This window comes from Hyla sarda, chromosome 3 (genome assembly GCF_029499605.1).
Source record: "Hyla sarda isolate aHylSar1 chromosome 3, aHylSar1.hap1, whole genome shotgun sequence".
In the NCBI taxonomy this organism is placed as follows: Eukaryota; Metazoa; Chordata; class Amphibia; order Anura; family Hylidae; genus Hyla; species Hyla sarda.
In genome coordinates this window covers 174,535,647-174,556,793 of record NC_079191.1, presented here as the reverse complement: position 1 = coordinate 174,556,793, position 21,147 = coordinate 174,535,647, and the positions used below count along the sequence as shown (strand labels likewise).

Below are 21,147 nucleotides of genomic sequence, written 5' to 3'. Positions count from 1 at the left end.
TAAATTACTTCTATTAAAAAATCTTAATCCTTCCAATAGTTATTAGCTTCTGAAGTTTTCTGTCTAACTGCTCAATGATGATGTCAAGTCCCGGGAGCTGTGCAGGATGGGAGAATATCCCCATAGGAGCTGGACAGCTCCCGGGACATGAGTCATCAGAGAGCAGTTAGACAGAAAACAACAACTCAACTTCAGAAGCTAATAGCTATTAGAAGGATTACGATTTTTTAATAGAAGTAATTTACAAATCTGTTTAACTCTCCAGAGCCAGTTGATATATATAAAAAAGTTTTGGCCTGGAATACCCCTTTAACCCTTTAGTGATGGCATCTAGATGGTTATCTGACAGGTGCTTGACATGTCAGAGCTCCAAATAAGTTTCTGAAAGCCTCTGTGGATCCTATGGTAGGCCTGCAGAACTATTACAGCCTATCCAGAACTGTATAAGAATCAAATAACTGCTTATACAAAACACAGAAATGTAAGGGTATGATAATACGTGACTAATCTGCTGTAGAATTTTTGAAGTGGAAAATCAAATCTGCTGTGGATTCTCCACTGTGTAAATTCCACTAGCAGAATTTCACCTGCTGGCAACCCAAAGCGGATAAGTTATGTGTGAGCCAGCGTACCCTTAAAAAAGTTTTTAAATATATTTAAAAAAGAATCCCCCGTATAAAATTTAAATCCCCCTCTTTTTCCTATCATCCAAAATCACCCGATTTGTTAGAAAAACAAAACAAACAAACAAAAAAAAAACACCCAATTGAATTTAGAGAAGTCTGAGCTATAAAAAATGTTATTGATCCTGAATGGTAAATGCCACAAATGGAAAAAACAAACGAACAGAATTTTTTTTTTCACCTTACAAAACAGAAAAATGTAAACAATAGCAATACAGGTCCCATTGACCCATAGACAGTACTAATGAAAACTACACATCATGGTGCAAAAATAAGTCCCAACACAACTCTATAGATGTAAAAATAAAAAGTTATAAAGGTCGGAATATAGTGATGCGTAGCATTCCTTTGTAAACACATAACAACATTATATTTACTGGGTACAACTGTAATCATAACTGACCTGAATAATAATGATAACGTGTCACAGTGAGCCACACAAAAAGAAATACTCTGCAACAATTGGCTAACTTTTTTCCCTTTAATTTCACCCCACAAATATTCTTTTTTTTCTGTTCATATTGCAGGATATTTTAGGGTTAAATTAAGGATGCCATTAGTTACAAAGTACAAGCAAACAGCATGTTGTCATATGGCTCCATCAAAAGAAAAATAAAGATTTAAAAAAAAAAATTCTAACTTTGAAGCTCCCAGCTTGTAAGGAAAATGGATATTCCAAATAAATTTTATTTTTATTCACAAATACAATATGTTCACTTTATGTTGGCATCATAAAATGGACATATTTTAACTTTTTGAAAAAAATTAGAGGGCTTCAAAGTAGAGCAGCAATTTTCAAAAATGTCACGAAAATTGGAAAATCTGAAGGGACAGATGTTACAGAACTACAACTCCCAGCATGCCTGCACAGTCTAGGCATGCTGAGAGTTGTAGTTTGGCAACATCTGGAGGGCTATCGTTTGGGCACCACTGTAACAATGGTCTCCAAACTGTGACCCTCCAGATGTTGCAAAACTACAACTCCCAGCATGCCCAGACAGCCTTTGGCACCCACTAGGAAGGGCAGCAGTAAATATCACTTACTGCCCCCCTCCTCCCCCCCACCCCCACTGTTGTTTACCTACCTGCACTGTGATCCCCGCTGATGTCTCTGATGATCGCCGGGCCCCATCGCATCTGGCCCTCAGGTAAAGGCCTCCATCTTCTCCCCCCGTTCTGCCCGACATCCATGGCAACCCACTGTCCTGCGCTGCCATTGGTCAGAATTCAGTTCTGACCAATGGCAGGGGATAGGGGGAGATCGCAGCACTGCGACCTCGATCCTATCCCTCAGGATGATCGGGTCTGTCACTGACAGCTCCGATCATCCCTATTTTCCGGGTGATCGGGTCACCAGAGACCCGATCAGCCCGAAATAGGAGAAAATTGCATGTCTGAATTGACATATGATTTTCTCCGATCGCCGACATGGGGGGGGGGGGGGGGTCTCAGAACCCCCCTCGGCGATGTGCCGGGATGCCTGCTGAATGATTTCAGTAGTCATGGCGGTCCGGTCCCCAACCGGCTAGCGGCGGGGACCGGAATTCCCACGGGCGTATCCATACGCCCTCAGTTCTTAAGGACTTTAAAACGGGGGTGTATGGATACACCTGCCATCCTTAACAGGTTAAGGACCTTTTGAGATATCAAATATTATGTTCACATGATGTGTTATGTTACCCAGAGAGCACCAGTTGACCACCTGAACTGCAGCTTGACTTATGGGCTTCTTGCTCAGCCCCCCTTTATAAGAGGGGGAGCCATTACAATCTCTCTCTTCTACCTCCTGCTGAGGAACAGCAAAGCACAGATATCACAGATCCTGTGTCCAGTACACCTGGAGGCCATAAAGCCTGCACACCAGCCACATAAGTTGTCAGTAAGTCAACTCATCTATGTCTGCTGTCTCTACCAAAGTCAAGTCACTAGTAAAGTCAATTATAGTCAGAGTGGCTGTATTAAAGTCTGACCCAAAAGTACTGCAAGTCCCAGCAAGCTGCAAGGCCGTTTTTGTGTTACTGGTCAACTCTCTGGGATTCTGGCCTAGCTGTAAAGACTTTGACAACTGTCTAACCTCTGTAAAGGTACCATTAACCCTTACCTGGTCTTGGACTATTGTTGCCCTGCCTAACCTTGGGATAGGGTGGTTACCGGAAAAACCATTCTGGCATCATGAACATTAAGGGTTAATAACACCTTGCCCCTGGGCTATACCATTTGCCCCATCCAGCTACACTCTTCACACCCTGTGGTCACACCACAACTTTGGCGTCACGAACAGTATTCGAACTTGTGCGGGGAAACCCCATTGGATTTCGAGTCCAATGGGGTTTCCCCGCACAGGTTCGAATCCTGTTGCAAGAACCGCAGTACCTTAATTGCATCAAAAAATATTCCCTTTGTTGTGAGAGTATCCCAGTTGGATTCTTCACCAATCATTTTTTCCACTCAGTTCAGTAATGAATTCAAAAACATCTGTAATATTTTACACACGTATATGCCCCTAATTACCAGTGATCCGGCATTTGTGGACGTATTTACACATGGCTACAAATGCATTTAAAAAAAGGCCACTACCATCGGCCAAAAAGTCTCCCCCAGCTTGTTCTTGGAACGAACAAGTATTCAAAAACCAACTTGGCTGTGTCACTTGGGGCCCTTTAAATGTGGACACACGACGTGTATATGATGTAGTGTAATGTTTAATTCTACATTTGTGAAGTAAAAATATAGCACACAAAATAAAATAAATAACAAAATAAAGCAATACATAATCTGCAACACATCCTTTGTAGTTTATATATTTATGTGCCGTGAGTGTGAATTGCAGTATGTCGGATGCACTTGAACCCTTTAAAGGTTTGTGTACGAAAACATATATCAGACATGCCGCACTTCAACTCACGACACGTGTCCAAGCACTGCGCTGAGAAGCATGCAGTCAGTATAGCATCTCTCATAATGCAGGGATTGGAGAGGGTTGTATCCTCTGTTAGGCTGGGTTCACACTACGGTTTGTCATTACGGTTCCCGTATACGGCTTGAAAGAGGGGTGGGCGGGGCTAAATCGCGGCGCCCGAACTCAGCCGTATTCGGGAACCGTAGTTAATGTATGTCTATGAGCCAACCGGAGTGAACCGCAGCCTCCGGTCGGCTGCTTTTTCGGCTGTATGCGGTCGGGAAACCACATACGGCCGAAAAAGAAGCCGACCGGAGGCTGCGGTTCACTCCGGTCGGCTCATAGACATACATTAACTACGGTTCCCTATACGGCTGAGTGCGGGCGCCGTGATTAAGTCCCGCCCACCCCTCCTCCCAGCTGTATAGGGGAACCGTAATTACAAACCGTAGTGTGAACCCAGCCTTAGAGGGGGAAATGTAAAACAAAAACTATTAGACCGTGAGGTCTATTGCATCCTCAAATTGGAAAGCCGTGCACCAAGGGGCTTGAATAAAAGATTAGACACCATTTTAAATTACTAAATAGTCTGTATGTCTGAAGAATGTCTCCCTGATATATTTATATTTTTATTTATTTATGTGAACTTCTGGCTCATTCATATACAGTATATATATATTTTTGCTTTTTTACTAAGAGTGGAGTGTAGGTTTCTTTGTGGGTTTTAATTCCCTACAATTTATTTTCCATGGTATTTACTAAGGTTTCCCTACATTTTCCACTTTCCCTACACTTTGCTTTTTTTTTTACACATGCTCTGATCTGTAGGGTTTTTCTCAGCTCAAATCCACCACATTTTCTGTGGAAACCTTAGTAAATATGTTGGGTTTTTGTAAAAATGTCGGGAACACGCCCCTTTTCAGAGGCCGCCCCCTTTTCTGGCGGCCATGCCCCTTTTTTCGGGTTTTCTTGGCAAAATGGAGAGTTGGGTTTTTTTCAACTCTGGCGCAATGTGACAGTATCTGGCGCACAACCCGACAAAACATGTCGGGTTTGTAATAGTAAATGAGGGCCAATGTATTGTATTTGCTTTTTTTCAAGTTGGTAGAGAGGATTGGAACATATTTAATTGCAGGAGTGTAAGGCCTAATTAATGGCTCACCTGCACACAAAGGCTTGGAGAGGGTGAGTTACGACTGCACCGCCCTAATGGGTGGAGACATAATTTCACCTTCCTTATAAAGGAGTCATTTGTTCTTTCATAAGTTGTATAACTAAGGTCTATTTGTAGGGCTGAAACGCGTCACCTGTATCTACACCAAGGTGAACATTAATAAAATTGCATCGATGGAATGGGAGTTTGCGCTGGACATAACTTCTTACTTACTAACTATTTTCTGCACCTTTCAAGACAGTTAGCAGGATGTTTAAAAGTCTAAGAGTGTACTGAAAGTCCTATAAACTCTTGCAAACATACATTTGTTGATATATGGAAACATCTTTTAAAGAAGACCTTTGGTCTGTCCAATAAGAAGGATTTTTTTATCTAGTTATGTCTACTGTCTTAACACTGTCTTAACTGTTTCCCACTTTTTTATTCTGCCACTGATTTGCTGCAGCATTAAATCCACAGCACATTTGGCGCGTAATCCTCTGTGGCTGGAACCTGCACTGGGAAACTTGCAGTAGATCCTGCCTTTGTGAATGTACCCTAAGGGTAGGGTCAAGCATAAAATCCAATGCACAGTGGAAAATATGCTGTGTATTCTCCTATGAGCAGACACACAGTACTACCTGCGGCGCCCACAATGTGACTGTGATGGCCCGCCTCCAAACCTCACTGTGCACACAGGGCTTCCACAAGTAGCCCTGTGTGTCTGCTCATAGGAGAATATGCAGCGGATTTCTTGCTGGGCAGCATGAAATACTTTGTGTATACACCATGTGTGGCCCTACCCTAAAGAGATATTCTAGCTGCTTATTAAATGCTATGATTATTTTTTTTTTATCTTGCAGGGCTCCATATATGTTTGGAACAAAGAACAACTAGATGCTGTTAATCCAGATACCACTGATTATCTTATAGGTAGGGTTTTTGTCTATTATGTAAATTAAGATTCACCACCAAGGTGGAGAACATTAAAGCGGTACTCCCGTGGAAAACTTTTTAGACCATAACTCTATGGAAAACTGGTAATTGGTTCTAAAGCCCCCCAAATGTGTACCCAAAATAAAGAAAAAAATTAGATTAAAGAAAAATAAGCAGATAGCTAACACAGCTAAAGTTGAAAATCACTATATGCTGTATTTAATGGCGTATAACACACATTATTTTTAAATTAAACTTTTAAGCTAAAAGTCTATCTGTGTGTTATGTGCCGATAAACTCTTTCTGGACGCTTTAATTCATGTAACTGCAGCGGCTTCTGCGGGGCCAGACTCCTGCCACTGCCTGATTCTCATGGCCTTCCCCATCCCTGGCTTGGCTTTCATATTTACCTGTCGACACGCTCCTGCAGGCTCCGACGGGGACCTGTGTTGTTGCTGCGCACTGATGAGTGACATCCTCATCACAACATCACTCGTCAGTGCACAGCAACAGCACAGAATGCCACCGGGGCCTGCAGGAGCGCGCCGAAAGGTAAATATGAAAGCCGGGGATGGGGACGGACATGGGAATTGGGCGGTGGCAGGACTCTGGCCCCGCAGAAACCGCTGCATTTACATGATTTAAATCGGCTGCCAGAATGATTTATCGGGGTATACACACATTTACACGCACCCTCATTTAAAAAAAAATTTTTTTACCCCAATTTCCTTGGAAAAATGAGAGTGCACGTTATAGGCCGGTGAGTATTTTACTCTATGCTGAGGACAAAAGCACCTTCAAGGTCCTTTATATGTATTGGGGAAAAAATTTAAGGGGTACTCCAGCCCTAATACATCATATCCCCTATCCAAAGGATAGGGGATAAGATGTATTAGGGCCAGAGTACCCCGTTAACCTGCCTCACCTGAGGTTCAAAGGAACAGCTCATCCTGACACAGGTAAAAAGCAGAACAGAACATGTAGTACCGAACTGTAGTGTGGGGAGGCACAGCTTTACAGGCAATCAGTGCATGCACTTCAGGCAGAGCAGGGAGCTCATTCTAGTGATGGTCACAGGTGCATCTGCAGCATGAAATACGCTGCAGATGCGCTACATGTGACCCTAGGCTTATTTTGTTTTACTGTGAACAACTTAATAACATATTACAGAAGATATACACCAAAATGTAAGTACTTTGAGCAGAAGAAAGAGAGAAAGGAAAAGAAAATGAGAAGGAAACAAATTAAGAACTTTTTTTTTTGTTATTACATGATTTAGTATGATATTTGTACTTACTATATGGATTATGTTTTTCAGCCATAGATTTTAAATTATAAAGGTAAACTCCCAAGGTTAAACATTTTAAAACTAGGGCAGAACACATATATAGAGTGGGTTCATGTGTCTTAATGTGATGCTATAGTTAAATGCTCAGAGTTAAAGTAGTTTAACAGAGTGAAGAGTGCACTTGTGAATTGGGGGGAAACTACATGAAGGGACCTGTCTACCTACTGGAATGACCTATCTACTTAATGGGAGGTGGGGGGCTACCCACTCTTTTTTCTGCTCTTTTTTCTGCTTAGGTGTGTATTCACACACTAGTATGTACAGAGAAGTTTGCTATTCTCCCTGGATAGAAAATGGCTAATGCTCTGAACGAATGAGAACTCGGGTGGATTATTTAACCAGAGTTCACCTGCATTCTAGCTGCTGGTTATTTTGTGCAATAATGCTACCATGATGTCTGTTTGTGCAATATACTTCCAAGTCTGCTTGAGCATGCACTTTATATTTATATTGTGATATTTTATCTGAGTTTTAGCCATGGTTAGTCTTGTTTATTGTAGATTTCAGTCTGTGTTATTTGTCAGTTTTTAGGATGTATGTCTGTTCTGCTTGATCTGTGTTCACACTGTGAGAATCCTATCCTGTTCCTCTATATAGTGGAGTTTGGTTTTGAATTTATCCTGTCTTGTATCTTGAAATATATCCTATTTTGATTCTTGAGAAATATCTTGTCTAGTATCCTGACCAGTGTTCCTCTACATTGTAGAGTTTTTTTTTGTATCCGTTTTTATGAATTTCATGTTCGTTATCTGTGTCCAGTGTGAACAATGTCCCGAGTTACCTGATCAGTTTAGTGTTCTAGATTTCAGTTCTTTTGCTCATCCCCTGCTATTCCTGGTTTCTGCTATATACTCGAACCATGCCTAGTCTTGTTTATTTATCCATGTCTGGCATTTATCTGATTCCGGTTTGGGAACTGTTTGTTTATACACAATATTCTGCCCTGTTAGTATTTGTATCTTGTCTGGTTTATCTATTCTGGTTTTTGTATTCCCGTTCTGTTTCTGGCCTGTGACTGACTATGTATATTATTTGTTTTTACGCCACTGCACTGTAGCGCAGGGCAGGACTTGTCAATTGTCGATTCACCGCTTAGGGTGTTTGGGCAAGTAGGCAGGGAAAGTGATTTTAGGGTCAGTCTAGGGATAACTCTCCCTGTCCCCCCCAGTCGGTCATGACAATATCACAGTTTCCTGTCAGTGAGTTCTGTAGCCTGTGTAGTAAAACTTTCTTTCAAGGTTTGAATTCAGAAGCTTATTGAATTGGCCTGCTTCCAAAATCAGAATATGCAAACAATGATTTATTTTATGATGCAGTTAATTGATGTTGTGGTTAACTTTTTAGGTCTTTTTGAACCGAAAGATATGAAGTACGAGTTGAGCCGTGACCCGTCCTTTGACCCATCCCTTGCAGAAATGACAGAGAAGGCCATTAAGATTCTGAGGAAGAATCCAAAAGGATTCTTCCTATTTGTAGAAGATAAGTATATTAGATCATATAAAACCATAACATATTCTCTTACTATATGTTTTATGAAAGCAAACACCTAGTACACTTTTAAAATGCCACCCATTTTTTTGAACCTCCCCCTGAATCCTCTTATGTCCAGTATAAAGGAGAATGCAGATTTATAGTCAAAATTTCCTATGTCATGGATAGGACGAAAAACAGTGGTGAAAATATTGCACAATGGTTCACGGCAATTTCACAATGTAAAATAGCTATAAATACTCCTACAGTAAAGGCAAGTATTGCGATATAGAAAAATACTCTATCTAAAGGTATTCTGAAACTCGCAAAATATTTGAAATCCCGTTAAGGGTTCTTCAGTATCTTCTTCCACAAACAGACTTGAGGCAGTGGGGGTGGGTTTTTGGGGGTGGGGGGGGGTGTTTAGGGGTGGGGGTTGAGCGAGTAGGAATTCAAAAATGAAATGATATCAGTATTGGGGAATTATTGATGTCTATTTTATTTCTAATCTATGCTCTGAACTTGAAATTTCAAATAAAGATTTTTTTTAAATATCTGCAACTTAGGAAATTCCTGAACTCCCTCAAGTGGCACACATTAGCAAACCACTCCCCTTACGAAAAATGTTTCCAAAATGAGGAGTTTACGGAGAAGGGAATATCACGAGCATATACTCATTTGGTGTCCTATAAAAACCCACACCCCTACCCATTTCAAATAGCTTGGGAAATGGATTTAGGATGCACTTTTTCATCAGAGGATTGGTATTATGTCTTTAGCTTACCATTCAAAGTTTCTCATTGTACCAACCATCTAGACATCTCCAGGAAGATGTGATACAGATGGCACCTGGCTCCGCTGTGACTAAATCAGATCTCTTCTCAATTTTCAAAATACTGCTGCAGATGTAGGGTAGAGGTGGGGTCCTTTTTCCACATGTGGTGGCAATGTCGAGAAGTTCGGAAATATTGGGAACAGATTAATTCCCTACTTAATTGCATTACTGAATGTTTAATAGGCTGGTGCCCAGAAGTGGCATTATTATCCTAAGCAACAAACTCTTTACCTATTTCTCAATTAACAGTAATAAGACATATTTTGTTTGTGGCCCGTTCTCAGATAGCTCAGAGATGAAAGACTGATACTATTCCCACTGACTCTGAATTATTAAAAATTGTTCATAGGAACTATGAGATGGAGGGCCTGGTTATCTACTATAACATATGAACAGAGATGGAGATTATGGAAACTATTTAGAAGTACCACTGAACTTTAAGTCACTAGACAACTTACTGTAAATAGGGATAGCTTACAATGGAGTAGATAGGACAAACTCTGGCTTAAAAAGTATGGAAGACACAAGTGTGAGTGCTTGGATGTGAATGAGTTATATTAAATTTTGTTATGTTTTGGTTGTTTATTTCTTCCCCTGGGGTTCCATGGGATTATGTCTATGTTTGTTTCTGTATAATTGGTATGTGTTAAAAGACATAAAAAGAGATGCCACCCACTTATGAACACATTAAAGGGGTTATCCAGGAAAAAAAACTTTTTTTATATATATATATATCAACTGGCTCCAGAAAGTTAAACAGATTTGTAAATTACTTCTATAAAAAAAATCGTAACCCTTTCAGTACTTATGAGCTGCTGAAGTTGAGTTGTTCTTTTCTGTCTAAGTGCTCTCTGATCACACGTGTCTAGGGAACTGTCCAGAGTAGAAGCAAATCCCCATAACAAACCTCTTCTACTCTGTGCAGTTCCCGAGACAAGCAGAGATGTCAGCAGAGAGCACTGTTGCCAGACAGAAAAGAACAACTCAACTTCAGCAGCTGATAATTATTGGAAGGATTAACATTTTTTATAGAAGTAATTTAAAAATCTGTTTAAGTTTCTGGAGCCAGTTGATATATAAAAAAAACAGTTTTTTTCCTGGAATACCCCTTTAACGTGATTGTCAAAATAAAGTATACTGTTTATCAAAATGCATATAAATCCATGCCTGAGATTAAAAAAACTCAAGATGTGGCAAGTTCATACAAATTACTAGCCTATGTCTACATGCCTATGGCTGCTTGCAAAAAAGCTTAGATACTGTATTAAACAGACCTAAATATATCAAAAAGCTCTGAAATCCGGATGCAGGTAGACTTCATGCAGTCATGAATTCGACAAATGGTCTGACTAGTTATTAAAGGTGATGGGATGTACAACTGCTCCTCTTCCCACTCCTTTAGTGACAATGACATTTTGATGGTAAACATAATAATATTAACAAAAGTTTCCCACTGCCATGCTTCTCAACCACCAAAATTAGGAAATATATTCTGCCCATCCAGGGCCACTTTTAGGCTTAGCGTGGCCCTGGGCAAAATCAAAAGTGGGTCCCCAAAAGTCGTAATAGTGCACTAACCAGATTTGCAAATTTTTGGTCACTTCAAATACCATAAAAAATATCTAAAAAGCAATTGAAAAGTCCCATCAAAACAAAAATAGTACCGATAAAAACTACAAATCACTGCGCAAAAAATTACCCTCACATCCCCATATACAGAAAGATAAAAGAGTTATAGGGATCAGAATAGTTCCCCCAACATTAGGTGCAGTATAGTTCCCCACATTAGGTTGTAGTTCTCCCCCATTAGGTGCAGTACAATCCCCCCCATTAGGTGCAGTATACTTCACCCCATTAGGTGCAGTATAGTTCCCCCCACATTAGGTGCAGTATAGTTCCCCCACATTAGGTGCAGTATAGCCCCCCACATTAGGTGCAGTATAGTTCCCCACATTAGGTTGTAGTTCTCCCAAATTAGGTGCAGTACAGTCCCCCCCATTAGGTGCAGTATAGTCCCCCCCATTAGGTGCAGTATAGTTCGCCCCACATTAAGTGCAGTATAGTTCCCCTCACATTAGGTGTAGTATAGTTCCCCCCACATTAAGTGCAGTATAGCTCCCCCAGATTAGGTGCAGTATAGCTCCCCCACATTAGGTGCAGTATAGCTCCCCCACATTAAGTGCAGTATAGTTCGCCCACATAAATTTGTTGTTCCCCCACATTAGGTGCAGAATTGTTCCCCCACATTAGGTGCTGTATAGCTCCCCCACATTAGGGGCAGTATAGCTCCCCCACATTAGGTGCAGTATAGCTCCCCCATATTAGGTGCAGTATAGCTCCCCACATTAGGTTGTAATTCCCCCACATTAGGCGCAGTATAGTTCCCCCAAATAAGCTTGTAGTTCCCCCACATTAGGTGCAGTATAGCTCCCCCACATTAGGTGCAGTATAGCTCCCCCATATTAGGTGCAGTATAGCTCCCCACATTAGGTTGTAATTCCCCCACATTAGGCGCAGTATAGTTCCCCCACATTAGGTGCAGTATAGTTCCCCCGAATAAGCTTGTAGTTCCCCCACATTAGGTGCAGTATAGCTCCCCCACATTAGGTGCAGTATAGCTCCCCCACATTAGGTGCAGTATAGCTCCCCCACATTATGTTGTAGTTCCCCCACATTAGGCACAGTATAGTTCCCCCACATGAGGTGCAGTATAGTCCCTCCACATTAGGCGCAGTATAGTTCCCCCACATTAGGCGCAGTATAGTTCCCCCACATTAGGCGCAGTATAGTTCCCCCACATTAGGTGCAGTTTAGCTCCCCCACATTAGGTGCAGTTTAGCTCCCCCACATTAGGTGCAGTATAGTTCACCCCACATTAGGTGCAGTATAGCTCCCCCACATTAGGTGCAGTATAGCTCCCCCACATTAGGTGCAGTATAGTTCACCCCACATTAGGTGCAGTATAGTTCACCCTACATTAAGTGCAGTATAGCTCCCCCACATTAGGTGCAGTATAGCTCCCCCACATTAGGTGCAGTATAGCTCCCCCACATTAGGTTGTAGTCCCCCCACATTAGGCGTAGTATAGTTCCCCCACATTAGGTGCAGTATAGTTCCCCCACATAAGATTGTAGTTCCCCCACATTAGGTGCAGTATAGTTCCACCACATTAGGTGCAGTATAGCTCCCCTACATTAGGTGCAGTATAGCTCCCCCAAATTAGGTGCAGTATAGCTCCCCCACATTAGGTTGTAGTTCCCCCACATTAGGCGCAGTATAGTTCCCCCACATTAGGTGCAGTATAGTTCCCCAACATAAGGTTGTAGTTCCCCTACATTAGGTGCAGTATAGCCCCCCCACATTAGGTGCAGTATAGCTCCCCCACATTAGGTGCAGTATAGTTCACCCCACATTAGGTGCAATATAGTTCCCCCCCCCACATTAGGTGCAGTATAGCTCCCCCACATTAGGTGCAGTATAGCTTCACCACATTAGCTGCAGTTTAGCTCCCCACATTAGGTTGTAGTTCCCCCACATTAAGTCCAGTATAGCTCCCCACATTAGGTGCAGTATATTTCCCCCCCACATTAGGTGCAGTATAGTTCCCCCCACATTAGGTGCAGTATAATTCCCCCCCACATAATGTGCAGCATAGCTCCCCCACATTAGGTGCAGTATAGCTCCCCCACATTAGGTGCAGTATAGCTTCCCCACATTAGGTTGTAGTTCCCCCACATTAGGCGCAGTATAGCTCCCGCACATTAGGTGCAGTATAGCTCCCCAACATTAGGTGCAGTATAGCTCCCCCCACATTAGGTTGTAGTTCCCCCACATTAGGTGCAGTACAGTCCCCTCACATTAGGTGCAGTATAGTTCCCCCACATTGGGCGCAGTATAGTTCCCCCACATTAGGCGCAGTATAGTTCCCCCACATTAGGCGCAGTATAGTTCCCCCACATTAGGTGCAGTATAGCTCCCCCACATTAGGTGCAGTTTAGCTCCCCCACATTAGGTGCAGTTTAGCTCCCCCACATTAGGTGCAGTATAGTTCACCCCACATTAGGTGCAATATAGCTCCCCCACATTAGGTGCAGTATAGATCCCCCACATTTGTGCAGTATAGTTCACCCCACATTAGGTGCAGTATAGTTCACCCTACATTAAGTGCAGTATAGCTCCCCCACATTAGGTGCAGTATAGCTCCCCCACATTAGGTGCAGTATAGCTCCCCCACATTAGGTTGTAGTCCCCCCACATTAGGCGTAGTATAGTTCCCCCACATTAGGTGCAGTATAGTTCCCCCACATAAGATTGTAGTTCCCCCACATTAGGTGCAGTATAGTTCCACCACATTAGGTGCAGTATAGCTCCCCTACATTAGGTGCAGTATAGCTCCCCCAAATTAGGTGCAGTATAGCTCCCCCACATTAGGTTGTAGTTCCCCCACATTAGGCGCAGTATAGTTCCCCCACATTAGGTGCAGTATAGTTCCCCAACATAAGGTTGTAGTTCCCCTACATTAGGTGCAGTATAGCCCCCCCACATTAGGTGCAGTATAGCTCCCCCACATTAGGTGCAGTATAGTTCACCCCACATTAGGTGCAATATAGTTCCCCCCCCCACATTAGGTGCAGTATAGCTTCCCCACATTAGGTGCAGTATAGCTTCACCACATTAGCTGCAGTTTAGCTCCCCACATTAGGTTGTAGTTCCCCCACATTAAGTGCAGTATAGCTCCCCCACATTAGGTGCAGTATATTTCCCCCCCACATTAGGTGCAGTATAGTTCCCCCCACATTAGGTGCAGTATAGTTCCCCCCCACATAATGTGCAGCATAGCTCCCCCACATTAGGTGCAGTATAGCTCCCCCACATTAGGTGCAGTATAGCTTCCCCACATTAGGTTGTAGTTCCCCCACATTAGGCGCAGTATAGCTCCCGCACATTAGGTGCAGTATAGCTCCCCAACATTAGGTGCAGTATAGCTCCCCCCACATTAGGTTGTAGTTCCCCCACATTAGGTGCAGTACAGTCCCCTCACATTAGGTGCAGTATAGTTCCCCCACATTGGGCGCAGTATAGTTCCCCCACATTAGGCGCAGTATAGTTCCCCCACATTAGGCGCAGTATAGTTCCCCCACATTAGGCGCAGTATAGTTCCCCCACATTAGGTGCAGTATAGTTCCCCAACATAAGGTTGTAGTTCCCCTACATTAGGTGCAGTATAGCCCCCCCACATTAGGTGCAGTATAGCTCCCCCACATTAGGTGCAGTATAGTTCACCCCACATTAGGTGCAATATAGTTCCCCCCCCCCACATTAGGTGCAGTATAGCTCCCCCACATTAGGTGCAGTATAGCTTCACCACATTAGCTGCAGTTTAGCTCCCCACATTAGGTTGTAGTTCCCCCACATTAAGTGCAGTATAGCTCCCCCACATTAGGTGCAGTATATTTCCCCCCCACATTAGGTGCAGTATAGTTCCCCCCACATTAGGTGCAGTATAGTTCCCCCCCACATAATGTGCAGCATAGCTCCCCCACATTAGGTGCAGTATAGCTCCCCCACATTAGGTGCAGTATAGCTTCCCCACATTAGGTTGTAGTTCCCCCACATTAGGCGCAGTATAGCTCCCGCACATTAGGTGCAGTATAGCTCCCCAACATTAGGTGCAGTATAGCTCCCCCCACATTAGGTTGTAGTTCCCCCACATTAGGTGCAGTACAGTCCCCTCACATTAGGTGCAGTATAGTTCCCCCACATTGGGCGCAGTATAGTTCCCCCACATTAGGCGCAGTATAGTTCCCCCACATTAGGCGCAGTATAGTTCCCCCACATTAGGTGCAGTATAGCTCCCCCACATTAGGTGCAGTTTAGCTCCCCCACATTAGGTGCAGTTTAGCTCCCCCACATTAGGTGCAGTATAGTTCACCCCACATTAGGTGCAGTATAGCTCCCCCACATTAGGTGCAGTATAGCTCCCCCACATTAGGTGCTGTATAGTTCACCCCACATTAGGTGCAGTATAGTTCACCCTACATTAAGTGCAGTATAGCTCCCCCACATTAGGTGCAGTATAGCTCCCCCACATTAGGTGCAGTATAGCTCCCCCACATTAGGTTGTAGTCCCCCCACATTAGGCGTAGTATAGTTCCCCCACATTAGGTGCAGTATAGTTCCCCCACATAAGATTGTAGTTCCCCCACATTAGGTGCAGTATAGTTCCACCACATTAGGTGCAGTATAGCTCCCCTACATTAGGTGCAGTATAGCTCCCCCAAATTAGGTGCAGTATAGCTCCCCCACATTAGGTTATAGTTCCCCCACATTAGGTGCAGTATAGTTCCCCAACATAAGGTTGTAGTTCCCCTACATTAGGTGCAGTACAGTCCCCCCACATTAGGTGCAGTATAGCTCCCCCACATTAGGTGCAGTATAGTTCACCCCACATTAGGTGCAATATAGTTCCCCCCCCCCCACATTAGGTGCAGTATAGCTCCCCCACATTAGGTGCAGTATAGCTTCACCACATTAGCTGCAGTTTAGCTCCCCACATTAGGTTGTAGTTCCCCCACATTAAGTGCAGTATAGCTCCCCCACATTAGGTGCAGTATATTTCCCCCCCACATTAGGTGCAGTATAGTTCCCCCCACATTAGGTGCAGTATAGTTCCCCCCCACATAATGTGCAGCATAGCTCCCCCACATTAGGTGCAGTATAGCTCCCCCACATTAGGTGCAGTATAGCTTCCCCACATTAGGTTGTAGTTCCCCCACATTAGGCGCAGTATAGCTCCCGCACATTAGGTGCAGTATAGCTCCCCAACATTAGGTGCAGTATAGCTCCCCCCACATTAGGTTGTAGTTCCCCCACATTAGGTGCAGTACAGTCCCCTCACATTAGGTGCAGTATAGTTCCCCCACATTGGGCGCAGTATAGTTCCCCCACATTAGGCGCAGTATAGTTCCCCCACATTAGGCGCAGTATAGTTCCCCCACATTAGGTGCAGTATAGCTCCCCCACATTAGGTGCAGTATAGCTCCCCCACATTAGGTGCAGTATAGTTCACCACACATTAGGTGCAGTATAGTTTCCCCCACATTAGGTGCAGTATAGTTTCCCCCACATTAGATGCAGTATAGCTCCCCCACTAGGCGCAGTATAGCTCCCCACATTAGGTGCAGTATATCTCCCCCACATTAGGCTGTAGTTCCCCCACATTAGGCACAGTATAGTTCCCCCACATTAAGTGCAGTATAGTTCCCCCACATTAGGTTGTAGTTCCCCACATTAGGTGCAGTATAGTTCCCCAACATTTGGTGCAGTATAGTTCCCCCACATTAGGCACAGTATAGTTCCCCCACATTAGGCGCAGTATAGTTTCCCCACATTAGGCACAGTATACTTCCCCAACATTAGGTGCAGTATAGTTTCCCCACATTAGGTTCAGTATAGTTCCCCCACATTAAGCTCAGTATAGTTCCCCCATGTTAGGCGCAGTATAGTTCCCCCACATTAGACGCAGTATAGTCCCCGCATGTTAGGCGCAGTATAGTTACCCCACATTAGGCGCAGTATAGTTCCCCCACATTAGGTGCAGTATAGTTCCTACACATTAGGTGCAGTATAGCTCCCCGACAGACATAGAGCCTTCAGCCAGTCTATGCCTGGAGGCTGTATGCCTGTGTACTGCCCCACTTCAGTTCTCCATCCACCGCTCCTCCGGTGGTCGGAGCACTGGAGATGAAGTGCCGCTGGTAACTTACCATGCCGGCCAGCGCGCATCCTCCTCGATGGTGCAATGCTCTGCTCCTCCGTTCCTATGGACATATGAACGGGACATAAGTGACGTCCCGGCGTGCGCTACCTCTGGCGGCCACTGCATTTTTAAAGTTAACACAGGGCTGCAGAAAGGTAACCGGGATATTCTTGTGTCCCGAAAAGATCTTTTGGGACACAGAGATATCCCTAATGTGACGGGGCCCCCTGCGGGCTGCTCAGTGGCAGATCCCCCCCCTGGATCCGCCACTGAGCAGCCTACAGGATGGGGATGGGGCCCTGGGCAATTGCCCAGTTTGCCCTGCCCTAACACCGGCCCTGTGCCCATCTCAGATCCTGAAGACATATATAAATATATACACTAGAAATGTACAAATTGTTAAGGCAACAGCAAAATAAAGTGCTTTAATACCCAAAAAACCTGTCAACATATTGCTATAATGCGGGAAAAACTGAGTAAAAAACAAAAAAAAAAAAACTTATACATATGGTATTTTGGGAAAATATTAAGTATAATTTGTAAACTAGTGGTCAAAATCCCTGTTCATTCTAGGCTTGGGAGTGCTGTGGGCAGTTCTACTCCACTATTGACAGCCTTCCATGTGTACGCATGCATAGAAATATCACCAGTTAGGATCAACCACTGGACTCAAGCCTAAAATATCAGCTGGGAATTAAACTAGTAATTTATAGGTTATGTAGTACTCAAGCGGATGATAGTTGTTGCAGTGCAGGCTAACTGGGAGTCATTACACCTTAGTGATGTAAGTGGTAATGTTACATGACAGGGTGGTGTAGCTAACCTGGTTCTCTACTGTAAGCCTACAATCTGTGGTGGCCCAGTAGGCGAGATGTTACCCTGTACCCTTGGTGCCCTGTCAGGCAGCCTACTTCAGTGTCCCCAGGGCCACTTGCTCCTGTTTCCCCCTGTACATATGTTCTGCAGTTTATTGTATAATAAAATGTGTTGTATATTTAAGAGTTATGTCATGTGGTTGTTACCCAGGAGGTACCAGTGACCAGGTGATCCCAAGAGTGACCTATGGGCTACCTGCTAGTCTCCCCCGTATAAGCCCTGGGTGGAGCTAGCTTCTCTCCTCTTGCTCTCTTGGAGCTTAGAGCTCTTGCTTACTACTGAGGTCCAGTTCAGTTGTGCCTAGTGTGTGTGTCCAGAGTGTTGGAGGCCTCAAAATCAAGTCATGCAGCCACCATCAATTCAAGTAAGCTAAAGTCACAGCTTAATGAGTCAAGTCAGCCCCTGGCATCTGTCAAGTCAGCTCGGTCTGGTCACCTCCTTGTGCCCTGGCTGAACTGTATAGACTTTACCAATTGTCTAACCTCAGTAAAGCTACCGTTGTCCGTAGCTTGGCATCATTCTTTATTGCCTTTATTACCTAGCCCAGGATCCAGCCGTATACCTTCGGGTGGTTTTAGGCTAAACCATGCCCTTGCATGATGAATACAAGGGGTTTATGCCATCTGCCCCTAGGGTAACAACATCTGCCCTCATCACACCCTGCTACCGCAAATCCTTTTGTCAAAAAGTTTTTCCTCGTAGTGTGGAGTGCAGTAATGATAGATATAAAATAGCTTATGGTTCATATATATCAATTTGTTCAGCTCCTCCTATTCTAAAACATGACAGTAATAGTGTGGTGCCGGGGTGGAAGGATGCAAGGGGATGTTGCGGAGTGGTGGTGTAGGGTACTGGTATTAACCCTTAGATGTTGTGACGCCAGGGTGAGGTTTCCTCAATGTAATAGTCCTACCGCCAACCCCACAAGCAATAGGGAGAAATAACGGAATGTCCACAGAAGATTTTATGAAGTAACTTTACTGTATATTTTATGCAACGGCATGTAACACAACAGTCTTTTACAAGTGAACCGAGATACAGGTTCCTCACAGGTTTGCCGGGACTCTGGATCAATTAGTTTTGTTTGCTAGCCACTGTGCAATTATTTTTAGGAGATTTGAGCTTCTAGTAGTCACACAGGATTCAGTAATTTGAGCTTGAGTAACTCACGGTTTTGTGGCTGCTAGGTATTATGTTTCAGGCCTAGTTTGAATTGGTGCTGATGAGATAAGATGTGCTTTCTTTCATGTACAGGTCTCAAGAGCACAAATTTTGTGGCTGCAACCCCTTATATATTAAGAGGGTGGGACAAAACTCCTGGGTCAGCAGAACCTGTCAGTTATGAACCCATTGAACTCTGGGTATAACACATGACCCAAAGGTCCTTAAACCATAGCACAACATAAATTAAAGGCACGTGACCTCTAAGGTCCTATACAGAGGTATCCTAGATTAATTAAATATATATATAAATATATACATTAAATATTACCATATTAAGAGGCGACTAGGGGTTAGTAGTCAGGAGAGCCCTTTAGCATGGAGGGACTCTGGCTGAAGGGACTTTAGACAAAGAGACAGGACCAGGTCCTGTACCGGGATACCACAATAGATTAAAAAACATTTTCATGGAGACAGGTTCCCTTTAAATAATTTCTCATGACAGTGCATTCGTCTTTTTTCCCCAAGAAATAGAAACACTCTAGTCTGTCTACCAATTGGAACTTGCAGTAGCAACATTCTCAGCCAGGGACAAGAACAATCCCATTACTAGATAATAGAGAAAATGTTTTGATAAATTCGATTCCGCCGTTTGGCCGAATTTTTTTAAAAACATTTGGTTCGTTCGAATTTATTCCCGTTGAATCTTCATAAAAACGGCTATTTCTGGCCTACAGAGAGCCTCAATAGGGGTGTATAACACTTTCCTTGCTGTAACACGCATAGGGTGTGTGCTGGGTTAGTGTTATTGAGTATGACATGCAGATTAGAGGTGTTGCTAATAGAATCACAGTCACAATGACAGAGCCTGGAGGTAGCATCAGCCTGACTGGACCATAGGGCCTCACAATTGAAAAGATTTAAAAATATTTTTCAACATTTAAATTGAAGATTTCAAATAGATGAACCTAAAAAGTTTTGTTTAAGGTGCCAGCAGCATGAGGAGACCATATAGTGGGTGAATGACACAGCCTGTAGTTGGCGGCAGCATGAGGAGACCATATAGTGGCTGAATGACACAGCCTGGAGTTGGCGGCAGCAAGAGCAGACCATATAGTGGCTGAGTGACACAGCCTGGAGTTGGTGGCAGCATGAGGAGACCATATAGTGACTGAATGACACAGCCTGGAGTTGGCGGTAGCATAAGGAGACAATATAGTGGCTGAATGACACAGCCTGGAGGTGACGGAAGCATGAGGAGACCATATAGTTGCAGAATGAGACAGCCTGGAGGTGGCTGGAGACTTTAACAGGAACAAAATGGTACACTTCTAAGATGTACGTATGTGGTATGCACTTATGAGGGGAGTACAATGTGCTCCAGTATGCTTAAAAACAGTATTTGTCTACAACACTAGCAGGTGTGTACTTTTGGCTGGCCTTTCACAGTATCTAGGCCCTTAAGACTTTAACAGGAACAAAATGGTACACCACTTAGATGTACGCACAGGTTACACTTAATAGATGACAATACCCTAACTGGCTGGATACTATTAGCTTTGCAGTTGTTGTACACACCAGTACTGCAGCACACAGTCGCTGTGTACTACACCCAAAATTGCACTTTCTCTGTCCATCTCTCTCCCTTCCCTATGAGTGCTTCTAGGCTGGATTTGGGCTTGAGGTGAATCGCTGCTGTAAAAAAGCTTTTCTGTGCAACACACTGTTCTCGGCTCCTCTTTGTAGTAGAACGCTGATGTAACTGGGAGGTGAATCGCTGCTGTAAAAATGCTTTTCTGTGCAACACACAGCGCTGTCTGTCCCTCTCTCTCTCTGTAATAGAATGCTTATGTGACTTGCCGCAGTATGGCTGACAATTATATAGAGCTGTGACATCACAGGGGAGGCTGGCCGCTGATAGGCTGCATGTGATTCAGGGTCATCCTGCCTACCCTCCTTGCCTTCCCAGGATTCCTTTCACTATGTCCTCGCACGTGGATCTGCCATTTTAGATGCCCGGCCCCTGG

At 43.8% G+C, this 21,147-nt stretch overlaps 1 protein-coding gene across 1 annotated transcript in view; it reads left to right on the top strand.

The window, feature by feature from the left end:
* The window catches only part of LOC130360677 (intestinal-type alkaline phosphatase 1-like), a 94,601-nt gene that overhangs the window by 67,518 nt on the left and 5,936 nt on the right, over nucleotides 1-21,147 (top strand). Inside the window, exons 7-8 of the mRNA XM_056563229.1 lie at nucleotides 5,599-5,668; nucleotides 8,364-8,498. Coding sequence (XP_056419204.1) covers nucleotides 5,599-5,668; nucleotides 8,364-8,498 — 205 coding nt within the window. The remainder of the gene's footprint in view (nucleotides 1-5,598; nucleotides 5,669-8,363; nucleotides 8,499-21,147) is intronic.